We start from the raw sequence: 17,492 nt of genomic DNA, 5'->3' as shown, positions 1-17,492 counted from the left end.
CCAAAATCACAACTACTGATCTGTCAATTTAAAAGGCTGGAATCTACAAAAAGATACTCTACAAAGACATAATGAGCCCCATACCAGGCTCCCCAGACCCGGGGTCCAGCATTAGGAGGAACCCCCACAGCTTTTGGCTTTGAAGGCCAGTAGGGCTTGTTCGCAGGAACCCCCAGAACTGAGGGCAAAGGAGATTTCACTCCAGGAGGGTGCACACAGGGTCCAGCACGTGACAAAAGCAGCAACCCCATACAAGATGGGTCAGATCTACCTGCTGGTCTTCAAGGGTCCCCTGGGCAGGGGGGAGCAGCTGTGGCTCTCTGGGGTCATTTAAGCTGGTGGCAGATGCAGCTGGGACCTATGTTAACTCCAGTTAGCAGCAGACATTTTTCCCATCTTTGGCTTAGAGACCTGGCCCCACCCGACAGCCTGCAGGCTCCTATGCTGGGACTCACAGGCCAAACAACCCACAGGGCGGAAACAGAGCCCCACACCACCTTTAGACACGTCCCTGCCCACTAGAGGGCCAAGACCCAGCTCCACCCATGAGTGGGCGTGGACCAGCGCCTCCCACCAAGAAGCCTGAAACAAACCTCTAGACGAGCCTTGCCCACCAAGGGGCAAACACCAGAAGCAAGGCAAACAGCAATCACAGATCAGAACCTACCCAGGTCCTCAGCCCCTGGGAGACAAGAGGAAACATGCTGCTGGGACACAGAACATATACAGAAGGCTGCTTCTTCAAGACACATTAATGATGCTATTACACAGATAAAAATGCAAACAGAAATTAAAAAAGGAGATGGCCACACAGTAGGTTCCAGATGAAGGAACAAGATAAAATCCCCAAAGAACTTAGTGAAGTGGAGGTGGTCAGTGGCCAGCCTATTAGAAAGCGTTCAGAGTAATGGTTGTAATCCACGAACTCGGGAAATGGATGCACAGTGGGATTTCAAGAAGTTTTCAGCAGAGAAAATATACAGAGCAACCAAATAAAGAGCTGAAGACTCTAAGCACAAACTGTGGAACCAAACAGCAATCTTTGTCCAAGGAAGCATGCCAATGTGCACTAACATTTTCATTTCCAAAGATACAAGTGCAACTTTAACAACATCCAAGCCATTCCACTTGACTTAAATCTTGGGTTGAGCTCCATTTAGCCAGCATCCCCACCAATGCCTGTTTCCATCACTATGTGTGTTCAGCAACTGTGTGTCTAGAAGGAAAAAAAAACTTTTGGTACCAGTAGTTTTTAACACAATATAGCTATAGCTTTCAAACGTGGTATCTAATTTTTCATGGCAAACAGAAGGGGTAAAAGGGGGAAGTGACTCATTTTCTTGGGCTTCAAAATCACCATGGACAGTGACTGCAGCCATTAAATTGACACTTGGTCCATGGAAGGAAAACTATGGCAAACCCAGATGGCGTATTAAAAAGCAGAGATATCACTTTGCCAGCAAAGGCCTGTTTTTTCCAGTAGTCATGTACAGATGTGAGAACTGGACCATAAAGAAGGCTGAGCACCAAAGAACTGATACTTTTGAATTGTGGTGCTGGAGAAGACTCTTCAGAGTCCACTGGACTGCAGGGAGTTCAAACCAATCAATCCTAGAGGAAATAAGCCCTGAACATTCATTGGTAGGACCAATGCTGAATGAAGCTGAAGTTCCACTACTTTGGCCATCTGATGTGAAGAGCCGACTCACTGGAAAAGACCCTGATGCTGGGAAAGACTGAAGGCAAAAGGAGAAGGGGGAGGCAGAGGATGAGAGGGTTAGATAGCATCACTGACTCAATGGACATGAGTTGCAGAAACTCCGGGAGATAGTGAAAGACAGGGGAAGTCTGACATGCTGTAGTCCATGAAGTCACAGAGAGTCGGACACAACTTAAGGGACTGAACAATTTTTAAAGCACCGAAACTGTCATTCAAGTAAGACGAACTGGGCAAAATCAGCTCTACTATAAGCACTTCACTGCCTCTTCAGTAAGCATTAAAGCAAAGCTGATTATTTTCCATAAAGCCAGGTGACACCCAGCTTGGACGGCACTGGCGTTCACAAAGGCGTATATTAAGCATCCCCTCCTAAAATAAAACCTAGGCCAACCCCTCCTCCTCTTGGCCAGCTGTCTGCCCCTTGCTCTTTCCTCGTCTGTAATCCCCGACTGTTCCAGTCCATCCCCTTTTGGCAAACGTAGGACAGAAGACTGCTTCCTAGTTGCGTGGCCAATCACGAACTGGGCACCACTGCACTATTTTGGATTTGGGATCCTACTAGGAAAATGAACCGATCAACATGATTGTAGTGTTCACCTCATCCCACCTCACCCCCTAAAGAGCCTGCAGGGTTGTCACTGAAAAAAAGCACACTGTTTAAGGGCTCAGGATCACAAACCTGAAAGGTTCCTGAGGAAAAGTCACCAGGAAGTGTGAGTGGCCTAGTCTGATGTTCTTATTGTATAGATGAGAATATTGGAGTCCAGAGATGTAAGATGGGCGTGCCCAAGGCTAGGTGATTATCCAGAGGCGGAAACTAAAACCATCCTCCAAACTCTTCCCACTAGGTCACAACCACCACAAAACCCTATTAAGAAAAAATGTCGAGTATATAGACAGGGTCTCTCCACAGACTTTCAGACAGAATAAAGGCAATCTGTACAACGAGAAATGCCACTCAACAGACACCACTAAGTACCAAGGATCTTTATTCTTAGGTCTGATATTTAATCTGTGGCTGCAGATAATATGTCACTATTTAGAGGATAAAAGGTCCCATTATCTTCATTCAAGTCTTCAGCCACAAAGTTACACCTTATTCTCATACAAGATAAGGGTTGGTAGGGGATTAAGGAGGTACACTGAGGATAAAAGCAAAAGGGAACAAACACTTTTACAAGCATATCGTCCCAGTCACCGTGAAGGTCACGTTTCAGGTTAATTTACAAAAGTAGTGACAGAACCATGATTTCAGTGAAAATCAACACGTTATGCCTTTTAAAAACCAGAAACACTACGCCAGGCAAGCATGCGAAATTCAGAGTATAAAAGAACAAGGGCTGGCTGCCCAAACAGGTATTTCCCTCAGAAAGAGGGATTTGAAAATGCTGCACAGAACCAAAGGAATTAGAAGCTGAATTAGCACACCCATTTCCTCAGTTTATATATGAGGCAAGTGGGCAGACATTAACTGGTAAAGCTTACTCAGCCAGATTAAGAATGTACAGACATCCAATTCCTGGTGCCATCTGCAACTACATGTATCTAAAATACAAGGAGGTAAATATCCAGAATACATCAAACCCACTGATTTAAAGAAAACATTTCAAGGGAGGGGTGAAGTTGTTGTTATAGCATAGCAGCACATTACACATATTTAAGAGATTAAATGGAAAGAAATAATCTCTTAATGCTCAGTTTTGATCAACACAAGTTTCCAGCCAACTTTCTGATGTAGAGCAAAACAAGTATATTCTTCAGTTTTCTTCTACATTTTTTGGGGGCCTATCTTTCAAAACTGAGCACCGGGTATTTTTAATGTAAGTAATGGGATGTTATATGTACATTCTAATCACACATTTTAAGAATAAACAAAATGCGTATTTCAGTAATTCATAGTGTATTTATAAAATGAAAAGCTCTCTATCAAAATACACTTTTCACTGGGAAAAATAAATAAAACAGACAAATGGATCTACACAAAGTAAAAATTAACTTTGGTAGACTTCACTGTGGAGGACAGTCCATAACAAGCTTATCTGCCCTTACTCCCAAGAGCCGATCATCTTCTGAGTTAAGATTTTAAAAATATGTTTTAATTGAGATCATTATGTTGACATTTGTTTCTCATTCCACATCATCTTCAGCCAAGCTCTGAGCACTTACAATTCTCTGAAAGAGAAAACATTTATAAATTTATAAATACTTATAAATTCTTAAAAGTATAAGCATTTAATCAGGATTCTAAGTTCAACATAAAATGCTTTTTTGATCTCTGAATCAAATCTTGCTGAAGTTTATTAATATTGAAATGTCAATATTTAACACTTCATACACCGTTTTTATTTAAGAAAATAATCTGTCAGCCCCACCTCAAAATTCAAGTCAATAAAATAGAGGAAGAGTAACATTATATTGTGTTATGTCAATTTTTTAACTAAAATAAAAAAGAATTTAAGATCTCTATTCACTCCCATATGAACTAAAAATAATGATTAGTGTTTTAGTGATCATTCTATCCTCCAAACATTTCCCTATTGGCCTGTAAATGGTCCGTCATTATACAAAGAAGGAATACAGTATTCCGAAATATTAGTATTTTGAAAATATTTCCACGTAACATGGGACAAGTGAACTAAGTAAAAGAGGCCATTCTTACTGAGGAATTCAAGCTTCATCCTGAAATCATCCATATTTCAAAAGACATCATACTCAGGTCGATTTTCCAAAAGCACTATGCTATGCTGTCTTTCAAAAGGTGAGTAATGTTAGAGGATTCGGACAACAGACTGGGAACCACATTCATTAGGATCAAAAAATAAAATAAAAAGGATCAAAATCCAGTTTCTTGGTCTTTCAATTCTTTCCTTTAGATCTTTGGGACCTTTTTCTTCTCAGTCTTTTCCCAATCCAGATGAGTAAAAGCTCAGTTTAAAGAATTAACCAGTCATTTTTATTAATTTTCAATTATATCAACCATGAAGACTCATTTAATAGACATAATATTCCCAAAAGTAGATTCATTGGGGCTCCTTGACTATTTAAAATGAATGGGATGCATTTTAATCAACTTCTAAGTTATGCTTAACCTACTGTATCAATGAGGATGTATCGAACAGCTCCAAATTCAAAGCCCAACTCAGCATTAGCAGACACTGAGGCCTTCAGATAAGTGGGGTCTGAGAGAGCCACAGGCCTTCAAGGGTCTGATTTCTAGGCTGTGCCACCTTGGCTCCTTTGTCCTCTGCCACTTAAGTAAGGGGTCTCACAAAAGAGGCGGCAGAAAGCTAGGTTTAGAAAGCAGCTGGAAGTGATCTCAATTTGGGGATCTGAACACCAAGGCCTGAGATTTAGCATTAGAGAGACTTACTTCCAGTCATGCTCCTGGGCACGATCACTGGATTTTCTGCCCCTTTGTCTGGATGTTTTTCTATTAGTTGAGCACTGACATCTCTAGTACTGTTTTCATTATACGGAGGAGAGGCTCATGTCGTCATGTTCACTAGACTCATTTTTAAATGCCAAACTCTCAGATCCTACTCACTTATGTAACAGTTCAAATCTTTACCTGACTAATTGTTGGGAGCTTAGTCAGAAGCATCTGGAACACTGGTGGCGGAAGAGTTTGTTGCAATACTTGCAGTAACTGCTGTGGCTGTCCACACACAGCAATCGCATTTGTCAGATGGTCCACACCCTTCTCATATTCACCTGCAAGATTTACATAAAAATGCTGTGTAACTGGAAAAGCCTCTGCCTTTAAAGTCTTCACTATATCTCCAAATGATAATGACCAAAAACATCACGCAGGTAAACATCTAGAAAATATAGTACACTCGTATAACTAAGAAGCCACCAACAAGAATAAGTCAGATTAGATGAAGGGACTCCAGTAACACTTTCAAAGGGGGAGAAATTAAGGTACAGAAATGTCTAAGTTTATTACTAGTTACATACTGAGTATTTCTCCAAGATTACTTAAGAGGTTGCTAACAATGAAACAACACTTTTTTACGAAAAGAGAGGACTGGAAGACTGGAGGACTGAGGTGGACAGGCCCAATTTCACTTTAAACCCCTTATACTATGGGAATATTACCACACGCAAGTAGACACCTACAGGCCTTTAATCTCTTCTGAACCTAGTCATCACTGGCAGTTATCCTCTCTGCAGATCCAACCGCGAGCAACGCCTTAAGAATCCTGTATATCCAGAAGACACTTATACAATCACACAATCTCAGTAGTGGTCAACCTGTCATCTTGAGCTTCCTTGTTGCTACAACTTTCATAAAACTTTTGCTGACTGGATGGCCAGATCTCAAGTGGTACCTTGAGAAACAGCATGGAAAGCAGCATATAATCCACTTAGGACATAGCAGAGCAGGATCAAACCACGTGTTACAAGATGAAAGTCACCATCCGCTCCTCTGCTGGGCAAATGCTCTCCCTTTCCTCAATGCCTAGGCCTTCTCTCTCAGGAAATTCAAGGTGCAGCCTGAAGGAGACCTGAAAATGTTTCCCTGGTTTATCTCATGTTCTCCTACACTTGTTATACACAGTTTCACTGATTCTCTTATTCACTGAGTGTTGATCTTTCTAGGCTTGCTAAGCAATTTAATGTAGGGACTGGACCATTTGTAACTCTTTAAGTGAAAATGAACAAATTCTAATTATGTAAAAAAATTATTTCTTAGGATTCTGGATTGGTAAATATATCAAAGACTAGAAGGGTGGCACCTCCAGAGAAGGCATGAAAGTTCTCCACCCCCTAACCCTTTGCATCTCCTATAGCTGGTTACTCCTGAATAGTATTATTTATAATAAACCAGTAAACACAAAAGTTTTCCAACCCTGAGTACGAATGGGACCAAATAAGGGACTGGTAAATGAGGAGGAACTGCCTGCTACATAATATTTTTATTTAAACTACTCAAATTGAAGAAAGCTTTAATTCTACAAAGAAGCATTAAAAATGGAAAATGTAAGGCACAGGTCTTCCACATAGGACTGGACCTCCATCAGGGCCACAAGGGCTCCACTGACTTGGAAATTAAGATGCCACAATGGCCACTGAATCCTCGGGCCACTGAATTTACAGGCAACAGAGGAGCTCACAGTATTGTCTGAGAATATTAATTCTTATTATTAAATGGAAATAAATAGAGCTGCTACCATAGTGGTATGTGTCGAGCACAGGGGGTCTTTGGCTGAGACACCTCCTAAAACTTCTGAACACATTGGAAACCGTTTATAAACAACCACAGCAATTTAGTGTAGAAATGAAACCATTTCCTCTCCACACTGCAGCCTTGATCCTACTCACTTATCCTGAGATATTGCCCAGTTATTACGGATGAAGACACCTGCACGAGGGAGGCCGTGTCAAGCAGTGAGGCTCACTGCCTGAACTGCTTATGCTTTCTCATGGCCTGCTGCTAAGTCGCTTCAGTTGTGTCAGACTCTGCGACCCCACAGACGGCAGCCCATCAGGCCCCGCCGTCCCTGGGATTCTCCAGGCAAGATACTGGAGTGGGTTGCCATTTCCTCCTCCAACGCATGAAAGTGAAAAGTGAAAGAGAAGTTGCTCAGTCATTTCTGACTCTTAGCAACCCCATGGACTGCAGCCTACCAGGCTCCTCCATCCATGGGATTTTCCAGTCAAGAGTACTGGAGTGGGGTGCCATTGCCTTCTCCGGTTTACCTTTCCCTAATTCTAACCTCAGGCTGGTTCAGTGGATTCCACCAGAATAAAGGCGGCTTGGCAGCTGAGTTACATAACTCTCAGGGTGTGCTAGGCTGAAATGTGGAATATAAGCTTCAAATAAAGAACACAAAACACTTCCCTATCCTTTCCTGACCCCCTCACTCCCCTCATGAGTTAACTGTTCTTGTCAATATAGATCTAACAGCTCAAGTCAAAGAGAAATGGCCACAGTAAGTGATCTCCAAGATAAGCATGTAATTGGGAGGGCACTATAGTATCTTAAATTTTTTTACATTATGTTTATTTTGGAGGCTAGAAGGAAAATTTGATAGTCATAAACTGACATCTTTATGAGTATAAACAAATACTGACAATATCTTTGCATAAATTGAAACATTATAATCTCTATCCTTAGAAACAGATATACATGCTTCACTTTTCTTTCGATATTAAACCAATGAAATTATAGTCTCTCAAATGACCTTTATGAGGACTTAAGTGCTTTACTTTGCCCAATGATTAAAAATCCACAAATGACCTGCATCATATAGTTCAATAATGTCAAAATCTATTATAATACAACAGTGAGAATAAGAAAAACAAGTTAACACGTGATACCATTTCAACAGCAACTACTTCAAAGCTACTTTTGTGATAAAAGCTATTTTGACAATAAAAATATAAATGCATTTAAGACACTCAATTATTGAATAAATTATGGTTCTCAAATTTGAAAAATGATCATTTTAATTTCATAATAGTAATTTTTAAGACAGAATTCTTAATTCTATTGATGGAACACACAAAGCACAAAGCCCAAAGCCTAAATTCTGGGTCAGATTTAGATCACTGTTTCTGAAAATCATACGCCATTAACTGTGTAACTTGAACAGGTAAACTAGCCTTCTCTGGGATGTATTCTATTAGTCATTCCTTCCTACAGGTACTGGGAAAGAGCTGAAGATCAGGTGAAGGAGCTGAGGAAATTACATTCCCAGATATTTCTCTCAGTTACTGTTTACATATTACAATTGACTATATTCTTCTAAACTACTTTAAAAGCAACCTCATTTGTAAAGATTACTTATTTTCCTTGCATTATTAAATGCCTCATATTATTAAAACCCTAATTCTTGAAATATTTAGAATATCCCTTTAAAATTTTTTTTGCATTAGAGTATAGCTGACTAACAATGTTGTGATTGTTCCAAGTGAACAGCAAAGGGACTCAGTCACACAAACATACGTATTCATCCCCCCAAAACTCTCCTCCCATCCAGGCTGCCACATAACATGAGCGGAGTTCCATGTGCTATACAGTAGGTTCTTGTCAGTTATCCATTTTTAACATAGCAGTGTGTACATGTCCAACCCAAACTCCCTAATTATCCTCCATCCCAGAAATTTTAAGAATATCTTTTTAAAAAATAGCCACACTGTACCAAAAAAGCCCCTTATCACCTATCTAGTTTCCTAGTCTTTCAATGACTATTAATTACCTTGAGCTAGTAATTCTTCACCAAGCTGTATTTCTTCTAGAAAGAATTTCTGAACAGCTTCAGCATCTTTAAGGTCAGGTAACTGTTTGAAAATAGAATATTTAGTAATTTTATATATATTTTATTTATATATATATTTTATATATCCTTGGTTTACTCCAGGGATATACACAATACAAAAAACTATGCCATTAAAAAAACAGCTCATTATGAAAGCTGACAAAAAGAAATTTACTCTTCAACAACACTCAAGGATAGGAGTTTAATATCTACTTTAAAATAAATGCAAGAAAAAAATCCTTTTTGATAAAACGGTGTTTGAACAGTTCTTAGAAAGCTGTGAATCAAACCTCAAGTAAAAAGACGGTACAGATATATCTTTACCACAAAATACGAACTTTAAAACTTACACTATTTTTTGATGGCCATTATCATAGATTTTTATATAACTATATTGAGAAATATATAACTGTATAATCATGATCTATTTGTTGGGCATTTGAGCTGCTTCTGATTTTTTTTTTTGTTATTTCAAACAAGAAGCTTTATTTAATTAACTTTGCCTTTCTGTGTTTTTGTTTTATGGCTTGTTATATTTTACCAAATCAAATGACTATAATAAAGTCACCAGCTATATGCATTATCTTTGTATAAAATGTAAACCAAGTATTTAAAAAGTCCCTTTTTATTTAAAAACCTAGACTACTAATAGAAGTTTCTGGTTCTTGAGTATTATTATATACACTCTTATTACAGGTGTGTACAGTTATCAGACACCATGCAATGCTACGTACACAGTACAGTGTAAACACAACTATTACATGGACCAGGAAACCAAAAAATTCACAGTCTCTTTAAAACAGTGGTCTGGAACCAAACCAGAAATATCCTGAGAAAGAAAAGACTACTGAAACATAATGAATATATTAGATATTTCAGAAAGGTAGTTTGGATACAACAGGGAAACAGAGTGATTGCCTCCCAGTTTCATCTTGCTATAATCATATCCGGTCAGTTAGGTGTGTTAATTACTCAAATGTAACATTAATTGATCTAATTTTTTCACTGCTTCAACTTGCTTTAAAAAGAACTACTACTGATCCAGTAGGTCCAAGTACTGTATATCCAGACGATGGAACTAATTTCAATTAAAAAAAAAAAAAAGGCTATATGCTCAGTGATTAACATTTACCTATACATAAAGCAGAGACATTACTTTGCCAACAAAGGTTCATCTAGTCAAGGCTATGGTTCTTCCCGTGGTCATGTATGGATGTGAGAGTTGGACTGTGAAGAAGGCTGAGCGCCAAAGAATTGATGCTTTTGAACTGTGGTGTTGGAGAAGACTCTTGAGAGTCCCTTGGACTGCAAGGAGATCCAACCAGTCCATTCTGAAGGAGATGAGCACTGGGATTTGTTTGGAAGGAATGATGCTAAAGCTGAAACTCCAGTACTTTGGCCACCTCATGCGAAGAGCTGACTCATTGGAAAAGACTCTGATGCTGGGAGGGATTGGGGGCAAGAGGAGAAGGGGACGACAGAGGATGAGATGGCTGGATGGCATCACTGACTCGATGGACGTTGAGTCTCAGTGAACTCTGGGAGCTGATGATGGACAGGGAGGCCTGGTGTGCTGCGATTCATGGGGTTGCAAAGAGTCAGACACGACTGAGTGACTGATCTGATCTGAATGTTCTTTATAAAATAAATCTATGTAGTCATTAAAAATAATCACGAACATAGGATCTATGAAAAGGAAAAAAATGAATAAGACTCATGTCTACATTTACATATTACAAGGTAAAAATTCGACAGGCAGTGGGATTGTGGATCAGTGGGTGTGAATAATCTTATGTAACTTTCAAAATGAGTAACGTGGTTCTTCTAAAGGAATCAGTAATAAAGGTTTTGTTATTTTGGAGCAGCTAAGTGAAAAAGTTTAAACTTTTTGTTAAGTGTCTTCAGTGCCTATCATCTTACCACCCTCAAACACTGTTCGCACAGAAGTTGTCTGCTGTGAGGCTGACAAAGGGGAAATAAGGAAGGACTGAAAAATCTGAAGGGCAACAGAGCTAATAACTGTTCTTACCAAGAAATCCTATTTTAAAACATAAAATCAGTGTCTGATACCAATTAGCTTTCTCAAAATATACATTTGAAGTAGACTATAAAAAAAGATTATTACCTTGGAAAGCCCAGCTCTCTCCTTGGCAAGCTTCTGTTTCTTTCTTCCTGCAAGAAAGGGAATATTTTCATTTTATTATTATTAAAATGGGAATCAAAAGAAGTCTAATTGCTGTGGTACTCATTCTATTTGCAAAACATGACCAACTCAGGCTTTTTTTCTTTTGATTTGTCAGTGTCATAAAAATAGTTCAGGTCAGCTACCAGCAATGGGACATTCCTGGACAGAAGCTTTGTCCTTCCCTCTGGGGTACCAGGATCGGCAGTTTGCAAAATGGAGATAATTAAGACACTCAGCTGTTGGAACCATCCTAAGTAGAGGAAGTCTCTCTCCCCAACCTCCAACCTACATAGGACAGGACACATGACCAAGAATCAAGCCTCTGTTGTTATGATAGATCTTTTTACTGAAATATAACTGACTCTGTCTTTACTAAATTTTGACAACTATCTGGCATTATTAAATAAGAAAAGAATTTAAAAAATCAGCATTTGAACAAGCTTTCTTGAGAAAAAAAGCATTTGGCATTTGGCAAAAATAAGGGCAAAGAAAGGCAGCACTCAAATAATTACCGCCAGTTAAAGGGAAAAAAGCCTCGCCCTACAGTCTGTAGGCTGTTTTTGTTTTTGACATGAAATAGTAATACTAAAAACTCAGGAGTAAGGGACATTGTTTAAATCATAATTAGTCAACCTTTTAAAATCAAATCAGTAGGAGGACACTAACAATATTTTAAGCTGTTGTTTAATTGCATGGGCTTCCCTGGTAGCTCAGCAGGTGAAGAATCTACCTGCAACACAGGAGACCCTGGTTCCATTCCTGGGTCAGGAAGATCCCCTGGAGAAGGGACAGGCTACCCATTCCAGTATTCTTGGGCTTCCCTGGTGGCTCAGCTGGTAAAGAATCCGCCTGCAATGCAGGAGACCTGGGTCCAATCCGTGGGTTGGGAAGAACCCCTGGAGAAGGGAAAGGCTATTGACTCCAGTATTCTGGCCTGGAGAATTCCATGGGCTGGAGAAGTCCATGGGGTAGCAAAGAGTCGGACACAACTGAGTGACTTTCACTTTAATTGTACACTCCATGAGAAAGGGTGCTGGCACAAGGAAGCTTGGGTTTCCTTTATACCCCAGATCTTCCACTGACTAGCAGTGTGACCTTGGGCAAGTTACAGTTAACTTGCTATGCCTCTCTTTCTCCTTATGTAAACCTGGCTTAAGAACAATACCTGCTTCAAAGAGTTGATATGAGGATTAAATGAGTTACTGTATTTTCAGTGCCTGGTTGGCACTATTGAGATATAAGCACTCAGGACTGAGCTCAACAGCAACCAACTCCTCAGCTAAGGAGTTGCACTATGCTAAGCAGTTAAGTTAGTTTCACTGACCAGTAAAAAGTACCAAAGACACCATATGGCCAAGAAAGGTAAAGCTCTAATACTTATTACTGGGTCAGCAAATAAATATCAACTCGCAAAAGACCAGACATGCTTTATTACTGTGAGAAACAAAAGTCATAAAACAAGCAAATGTCCTCTTAAAACCTTAAAGCAGTCTATAAATCCAATTTTCAATGCATGAGTAGAGAGGCGGTGACCTAAGTGCACACAAATGGTTAATTTACTCTGGTCAGGGAACCTTTTCTAACTTGCATTTACAAACTAGGCTTACCACCAGTATCTCTAGCCAATTCTAGCCCCCAGATTACGTGAAGTGCTACAACTCTAAGGCCTTAGCACTTTCAAAAATATATACACAGGTTAAAGCTGATCTTACTATTAATTTGAAGACTGCCTATTTTTCCCAACTACCTTTCTTAGGTGTTCATCATTAGGCAACTGCGGAGAAACAGAATATATAGCCTCAATTAAGGTTCAGCTCTCTTTTGGCAGAATGAAACCAGACTATATTACCTAGTTATTAAAAGACCATGATACAGACGTGCTGGGAAGAGGACTAGGATTGGACATGGACACTTGATGTTAAGGATAAGCACTTGTTTTAGATTCAAGAGAGACATTATTCTACATGTTACTAATTAGCTTATTTATCCTCACAGCAACAGGAGGACAGGTACTGGTATCATCACCATGTTATCACAGAGATAATTTACCAGATCACAACTAATGGGTGGTGGAGTGGCAACCCAAACACTCAGGCAGCAGAATTTCACTCAAACATCACTCTACAGTATAAAAGGCATCTCAGAAATAAACCCAGCAAGTTAGTGGAATAAACTGAGATATACAATTTGCTTCATCAAAATTTGCAGAAAATGATAAAAGTGAAAATAGTACAAAGAAGCCTGATTTCCAAACATATATATACATGATTTTTTAATGGAGTGGAGAAGAACGTATGATTGTTGCTGAATGTTTGGTAGTTACCAAATTTTAAGCTTGCTTAGCTGCTTTAAGTTTACAGCAATAACATTAAAATTCTCACTTTACTTTTGTAAGACAACTAACTTGTTACATCAACTTATTTATCAAATAGTATCTCTGACAAACAGGCAGATAACAGACTGAAAAATCAAGGAGCTACTACATATTCAATTAGCAGACTGACACAATATTTACTAGAAATCAGTCCAAAGTGTCTCTGCGTAAACCTAACAAGTTAAAACCGACTAAAACAAATACACATAAAATGCAAAAAGTCCCGAATCTAAAGCAATCTTTTAAATTAGATTACTTAATATATTTTAAAATGAATCATTTCATTCAGTGCTGTAAAATGAAAAACATCTGTAGTTGGTACTTTGTAGGTTAATTTTCACTTATTAGTTATTATTTAGATAAAAATTATGCTGTAGGAGTTTCTGGTAATCTCACATTAATGAAGGTAAGAAAAAAATTGGATAAATTAGTCTTGATTTAACTTCAAACCTATTTTAAACAGCCTAATTCTCTTTTCCTAAAAACAAAACCAAAAAACCTTTAGAAACACTAATTTGAAAAACTCTGCCCTTTTATTACAGATGTCAGTCAATTCAGTGGCTCAGTCCAACTCTTTGAGACCCCATGAACTGCAGCACACGAGGCTTCCCTGTTCATTACCAACTCCCAGACTTGCTCAAACTCATGTCTATCCAGTTGGTGATGCCATCTATCCATCTCATCCTCTGTCCTCCCCTTCTCCTTTCTTCAGTATTTCCCAGCATCAGGGTCTTTTCCCACGAGTCAGTTCTTCGCATCAGGTGGCCAAAGTATTGGAGCTTTAGCTTCAGCATCAGTCCTTCCAATGAAGGTAGGGTGTATAAGCCCCACCACAGAGCCACTGAGCAGAGAACCCACAAACTGGAGAACAATTATACCAAAGAAGCTCTTGCACTGTTGTGAAAGTTCTAGGGTCCACAACAGATTTCCCAATGTGGGGATCCTGCAAAGGAACTGAGAACCCCCAGGGAATTAGACTCTGGAAGCCAGTGGGATTTGATGACAGAACTTCCACACCACTGGGGAAACAGACTCTTGGAAGGCACAAACAAAACCCTGTGCTCACCAGGACCCAGGAGAAAGGAGCAGTAACCCCACAAGAGACTGAACCAGACTTGCCGGAGTGTCCAGTCTTCCACGGAGGCGTGGCCTGCTGTGGGGTCAGGGTACTGAATACAACAGTCCTGGCATAAGACCTTTTGAAGGAGGTCGTCATTATCCCTATCATAGGTCAAACTACCTGGAGGGAACACAGCCTCACCCATCAACAGAAAACTGGATTAAAAATTTACTGAACAAGACCCAGATTCCCCCCAGTTAGCTCTCATCAGGAAGCTTCCACAAGCCTTTTATCCTTATCTAGAGGGCAGACAGAATGGAAACCACAATTACAGAAAACTAACCAAACTGATCTTGCAACAAACTGTGGATCACAGCCTTGTCCAACTCAACGAAACTATAAGCCATAGGGCCATGGTAGTGTTTTGACAAAATGTGGTCCACTGGAGAAGGAAATGGCAAAACCACTTCAGTATTCTTGCCTTGAGAACCCCATGAACAGTATTACAGATATAAATATTCTATTAGAAATTAAGCTAAGAAAATGAAAAATTAACTAAACTGAAATCAATTACACCCCACAAATACAAAACACCCTCAAGTTCTTAAAATCAGTCAACCATACAGACTTTAAAAAGACTTCAAAATTACTCTGAGCAAGTTTTATTTGCTAAAGAAAATACAAAATAACAATTATATTCACAAACAATCTTTCAGTTCAGTTCAGTTCAATTGCTCAGTCCTGTCCGACTCTTTGCGACCCCATGAATCACAGCACACCAGGCCTCCCTGTCCATCACCAACTCCCGGAGTTCACTGAGACTCACGTCCCTCGTGTCAGTGATGCCATCCAGCCATCTCATCCTCTGTCGTCCCCTTCTCCTCCTGCCCCCAATCCCTCCCAGCATCAGAGTCTTTTCCAATGAGTCAACTCTTCGCATGAGGTGGCCAAAGTATTGGAGTTTCAGCTTTAGCATCAGTCCTTCCAATGAACACCCAGGACTTTAGCATTCATCAATTACCATGTGTCAGGTATTGTACTAAATTCTACATTACAATGTTTTACAAAAAAAAAAAAAAGGAAACTAAAGCTTGAAATTTGTTGCCCAAGGTTATTCAGCTACTAATTCAAGTCTGACACTTAAGTCATTAGGCTACTACTGAAACTAGAAAGAAACTTATGGAAGACAAAAAAAAAAAACTGTGAAAATAACAGATTTCTCAATTTGTTCAAAATGACAGCTTTTATTATTTCTTCAACCAAAAATTAGTTTTCTCAAGGTTTTCAACAATAGGATTGCAGCGATTCCAAAGGAAGGCTTAATCCATTCTTTACCGAGATCTACTTCCACACCACCACTGCCCAACTATTTCTTGGAAGCTACAGGAAAATGATAAAAATTCCAATAATTACATTTACAGCAGGAATTTATAGGATCTTCTCCATGTCAAGAATGGTGGTGAGCACATCAAACACTTTAATCTTCACAAAACCAACAAGAGGCAATACCTGATTTTGCAAGCTAAGAAAATTAAGACTCAGAAACCCCAAGATCATACTGCTAATCTGTGACTAACCTGAGTCAGGAAACTCAGTGTCTGAATTCAAAGCAGCATTATTTCCATTAGTCTACCTAACCATAAATAAAAAAATTACCTCTATATCCCTTTATTCCTGAGACACAAGAGAGCCAGAATCAGATATCATATTGCAGATGGTATAAGAGCGGCAGTTTCCAGTAAGGTAGTCCCAGCCACGTGTGACCCAAGTACACGCGAAACGCTAATCACTTCGTATTTTTCTGGGCTTTAGTAACTTACCTATACATTCTAGTTTCAGGAACTACTCTGACTGAGCAACCTAGGTAGATTACAAAATTATTTCTTAATGCAACAAATTTGCTCTTCCGTTGCTGCGAACGAGCATACCTCCGAAATTCAAAGATTACGAAAGGTTTTGGTACCTCCGAAATTCAAAGATTACGAAAGGTTTCGGCGACACGATTTCCTTCTTGCAAATCTCTTTTAAAAGATGTCGCAGGTATGAAATAAGGCTGAGCCACAGGAAACCTGCAGCCTTTTGGACGCCCCTGCGATTTCTATAGCATTCACTCATATCTTGGAAGCCTTTACAGTGGAGCTACCAAGAGGGTTTAAGAATGCACGCAACCTTATCGTTTGAGAATGACACTGAGCTGGATTTGCAGGTTCAGTCTAAGCACAAACTCGTAAAATACAAAAAACACAAAAAACCCGACTTTCGAGTTCGGAAGAGGTGAAAAAAGATAAAAGGCAAAAAAGAGCCACAATCCCCTAAATTATAATACAAACGAATCTGCACTTACACGGTACATGTTTAGGGAAAACAAAATGGGAAAAATCGTTCCTCCAAAATGGAGGGACGCGTTCGTTGGCACATGGGCCGGGAGCAACCCTGGGAGCGGCGCCATCACCTTTCTCTGGCGTGTGCGCTCAGGGCCCCAGACCCTGCAGCACCACGCGGCCGCCCAGCACGCGGCGGGTCGGCCGGCGCGAAGCAGGGGACGAGGGCGCCGCGGGGGGAGGGGGAGGGAGGCCCAGGGAACCGGAGACCCACTCACGTTCTCGCAGCCTGTTCTTGAAGTTGGGGTCACTCCGTCTCTTGCGGTCGAAGTAAATGCAGTAACCGATGAAAAGGGCCCCGCACACGCCGGCGGCGATGGCGCTGTTCCGGCCCACCATCTTCTCTCCACCGAGGAGCCGGGTCGGCTGCGGCGGGGCCCGCAAAGAAGCCGTTGACCGCGAAGCCTCGGATCCGAGTGCGCGGCTCAGTCCAGACGCCCGCCGCCCGCCGCGAGGGACGCGGAAAGACGGAACATGCGTCACTTCCGGCCCCCGTCGCCGAGGCCC

The 17,492-nt window shown here is 40.3% G+C and overlaps 1 protein-coding gene and 1 non-coding gene across 3 annotated transcripts; both read right to left on the bottom strand.

The window, feature by feature from the left end:
* Window positions 1–2,692: 2,692 nt before the first annotated feature.
* On the bottom strand, window positions 2,693–17,444 carry TOMM20 (translocase of outer mitochondrial membrane 20). 2 transcript variants are annotated; one of them, XM_086382876.1, is made up of 5 exons: window positions 17,204–17,444; window positions 11,111–11,157; window positions 8,926–9,007; window positions 5,289–5,431; window positions 2,693–3,892 (listed from the first exon to the last, which is right to left on the bottom strand). In XM_086382876.1, the coding sequence occupies exons 1-5, from the start codon at window positions 17,322–17,324 to the stop codon at window positions 3,848–3,850; spliced, it is 438 nt and encodes a 145-aa protein (XP_086239002.1). In that variant the 5' UTR covers window positions 17,325–17,444; the 3' UTR covers window positions 2,693–3,847. The 2 variants fall into 2 exon arrangements, with proteins under 2 accessions (XP_086239002.1, XP_086239003.1); XM_086382877.1 differs by lacking the exons at window positions 2,693–3,892; window positions 5,289–5,431 and adding an exon at window positions 5,837–5,922.
* LOC147343160 (small nucleolar RNA SNORA14) lies at window positions 16,634–16,768 on the bottom strand. Its single transcript, XR_015157238.1, has one exon. It is a non-coding gene; the product is annotated as a small nucleolar RNA SNORA14 (small nucleolar RNA).
* Window positions 17,445–17,492: the final 48 nt, after the last annotated feature.

This window comes from Bos grunniens, chromosome 28, assembly GCF_055505025.1.
Source record: "Bos grunniens cultivar Pamir isolate PY7600 chromosome 28, Bosgru_T2T1.0, whole genome shotgun sequence".
Classification (NCBI taxonomy): domain Eukaryota; kingdom Metazoa; phylum Chordata; class Mammalia; order Artiodactyla; family Bovidae; genus Bos; species Bos grunniens.
This window is presented reverse-complemented; position numbering and strand designations above follow the sequence as displayed.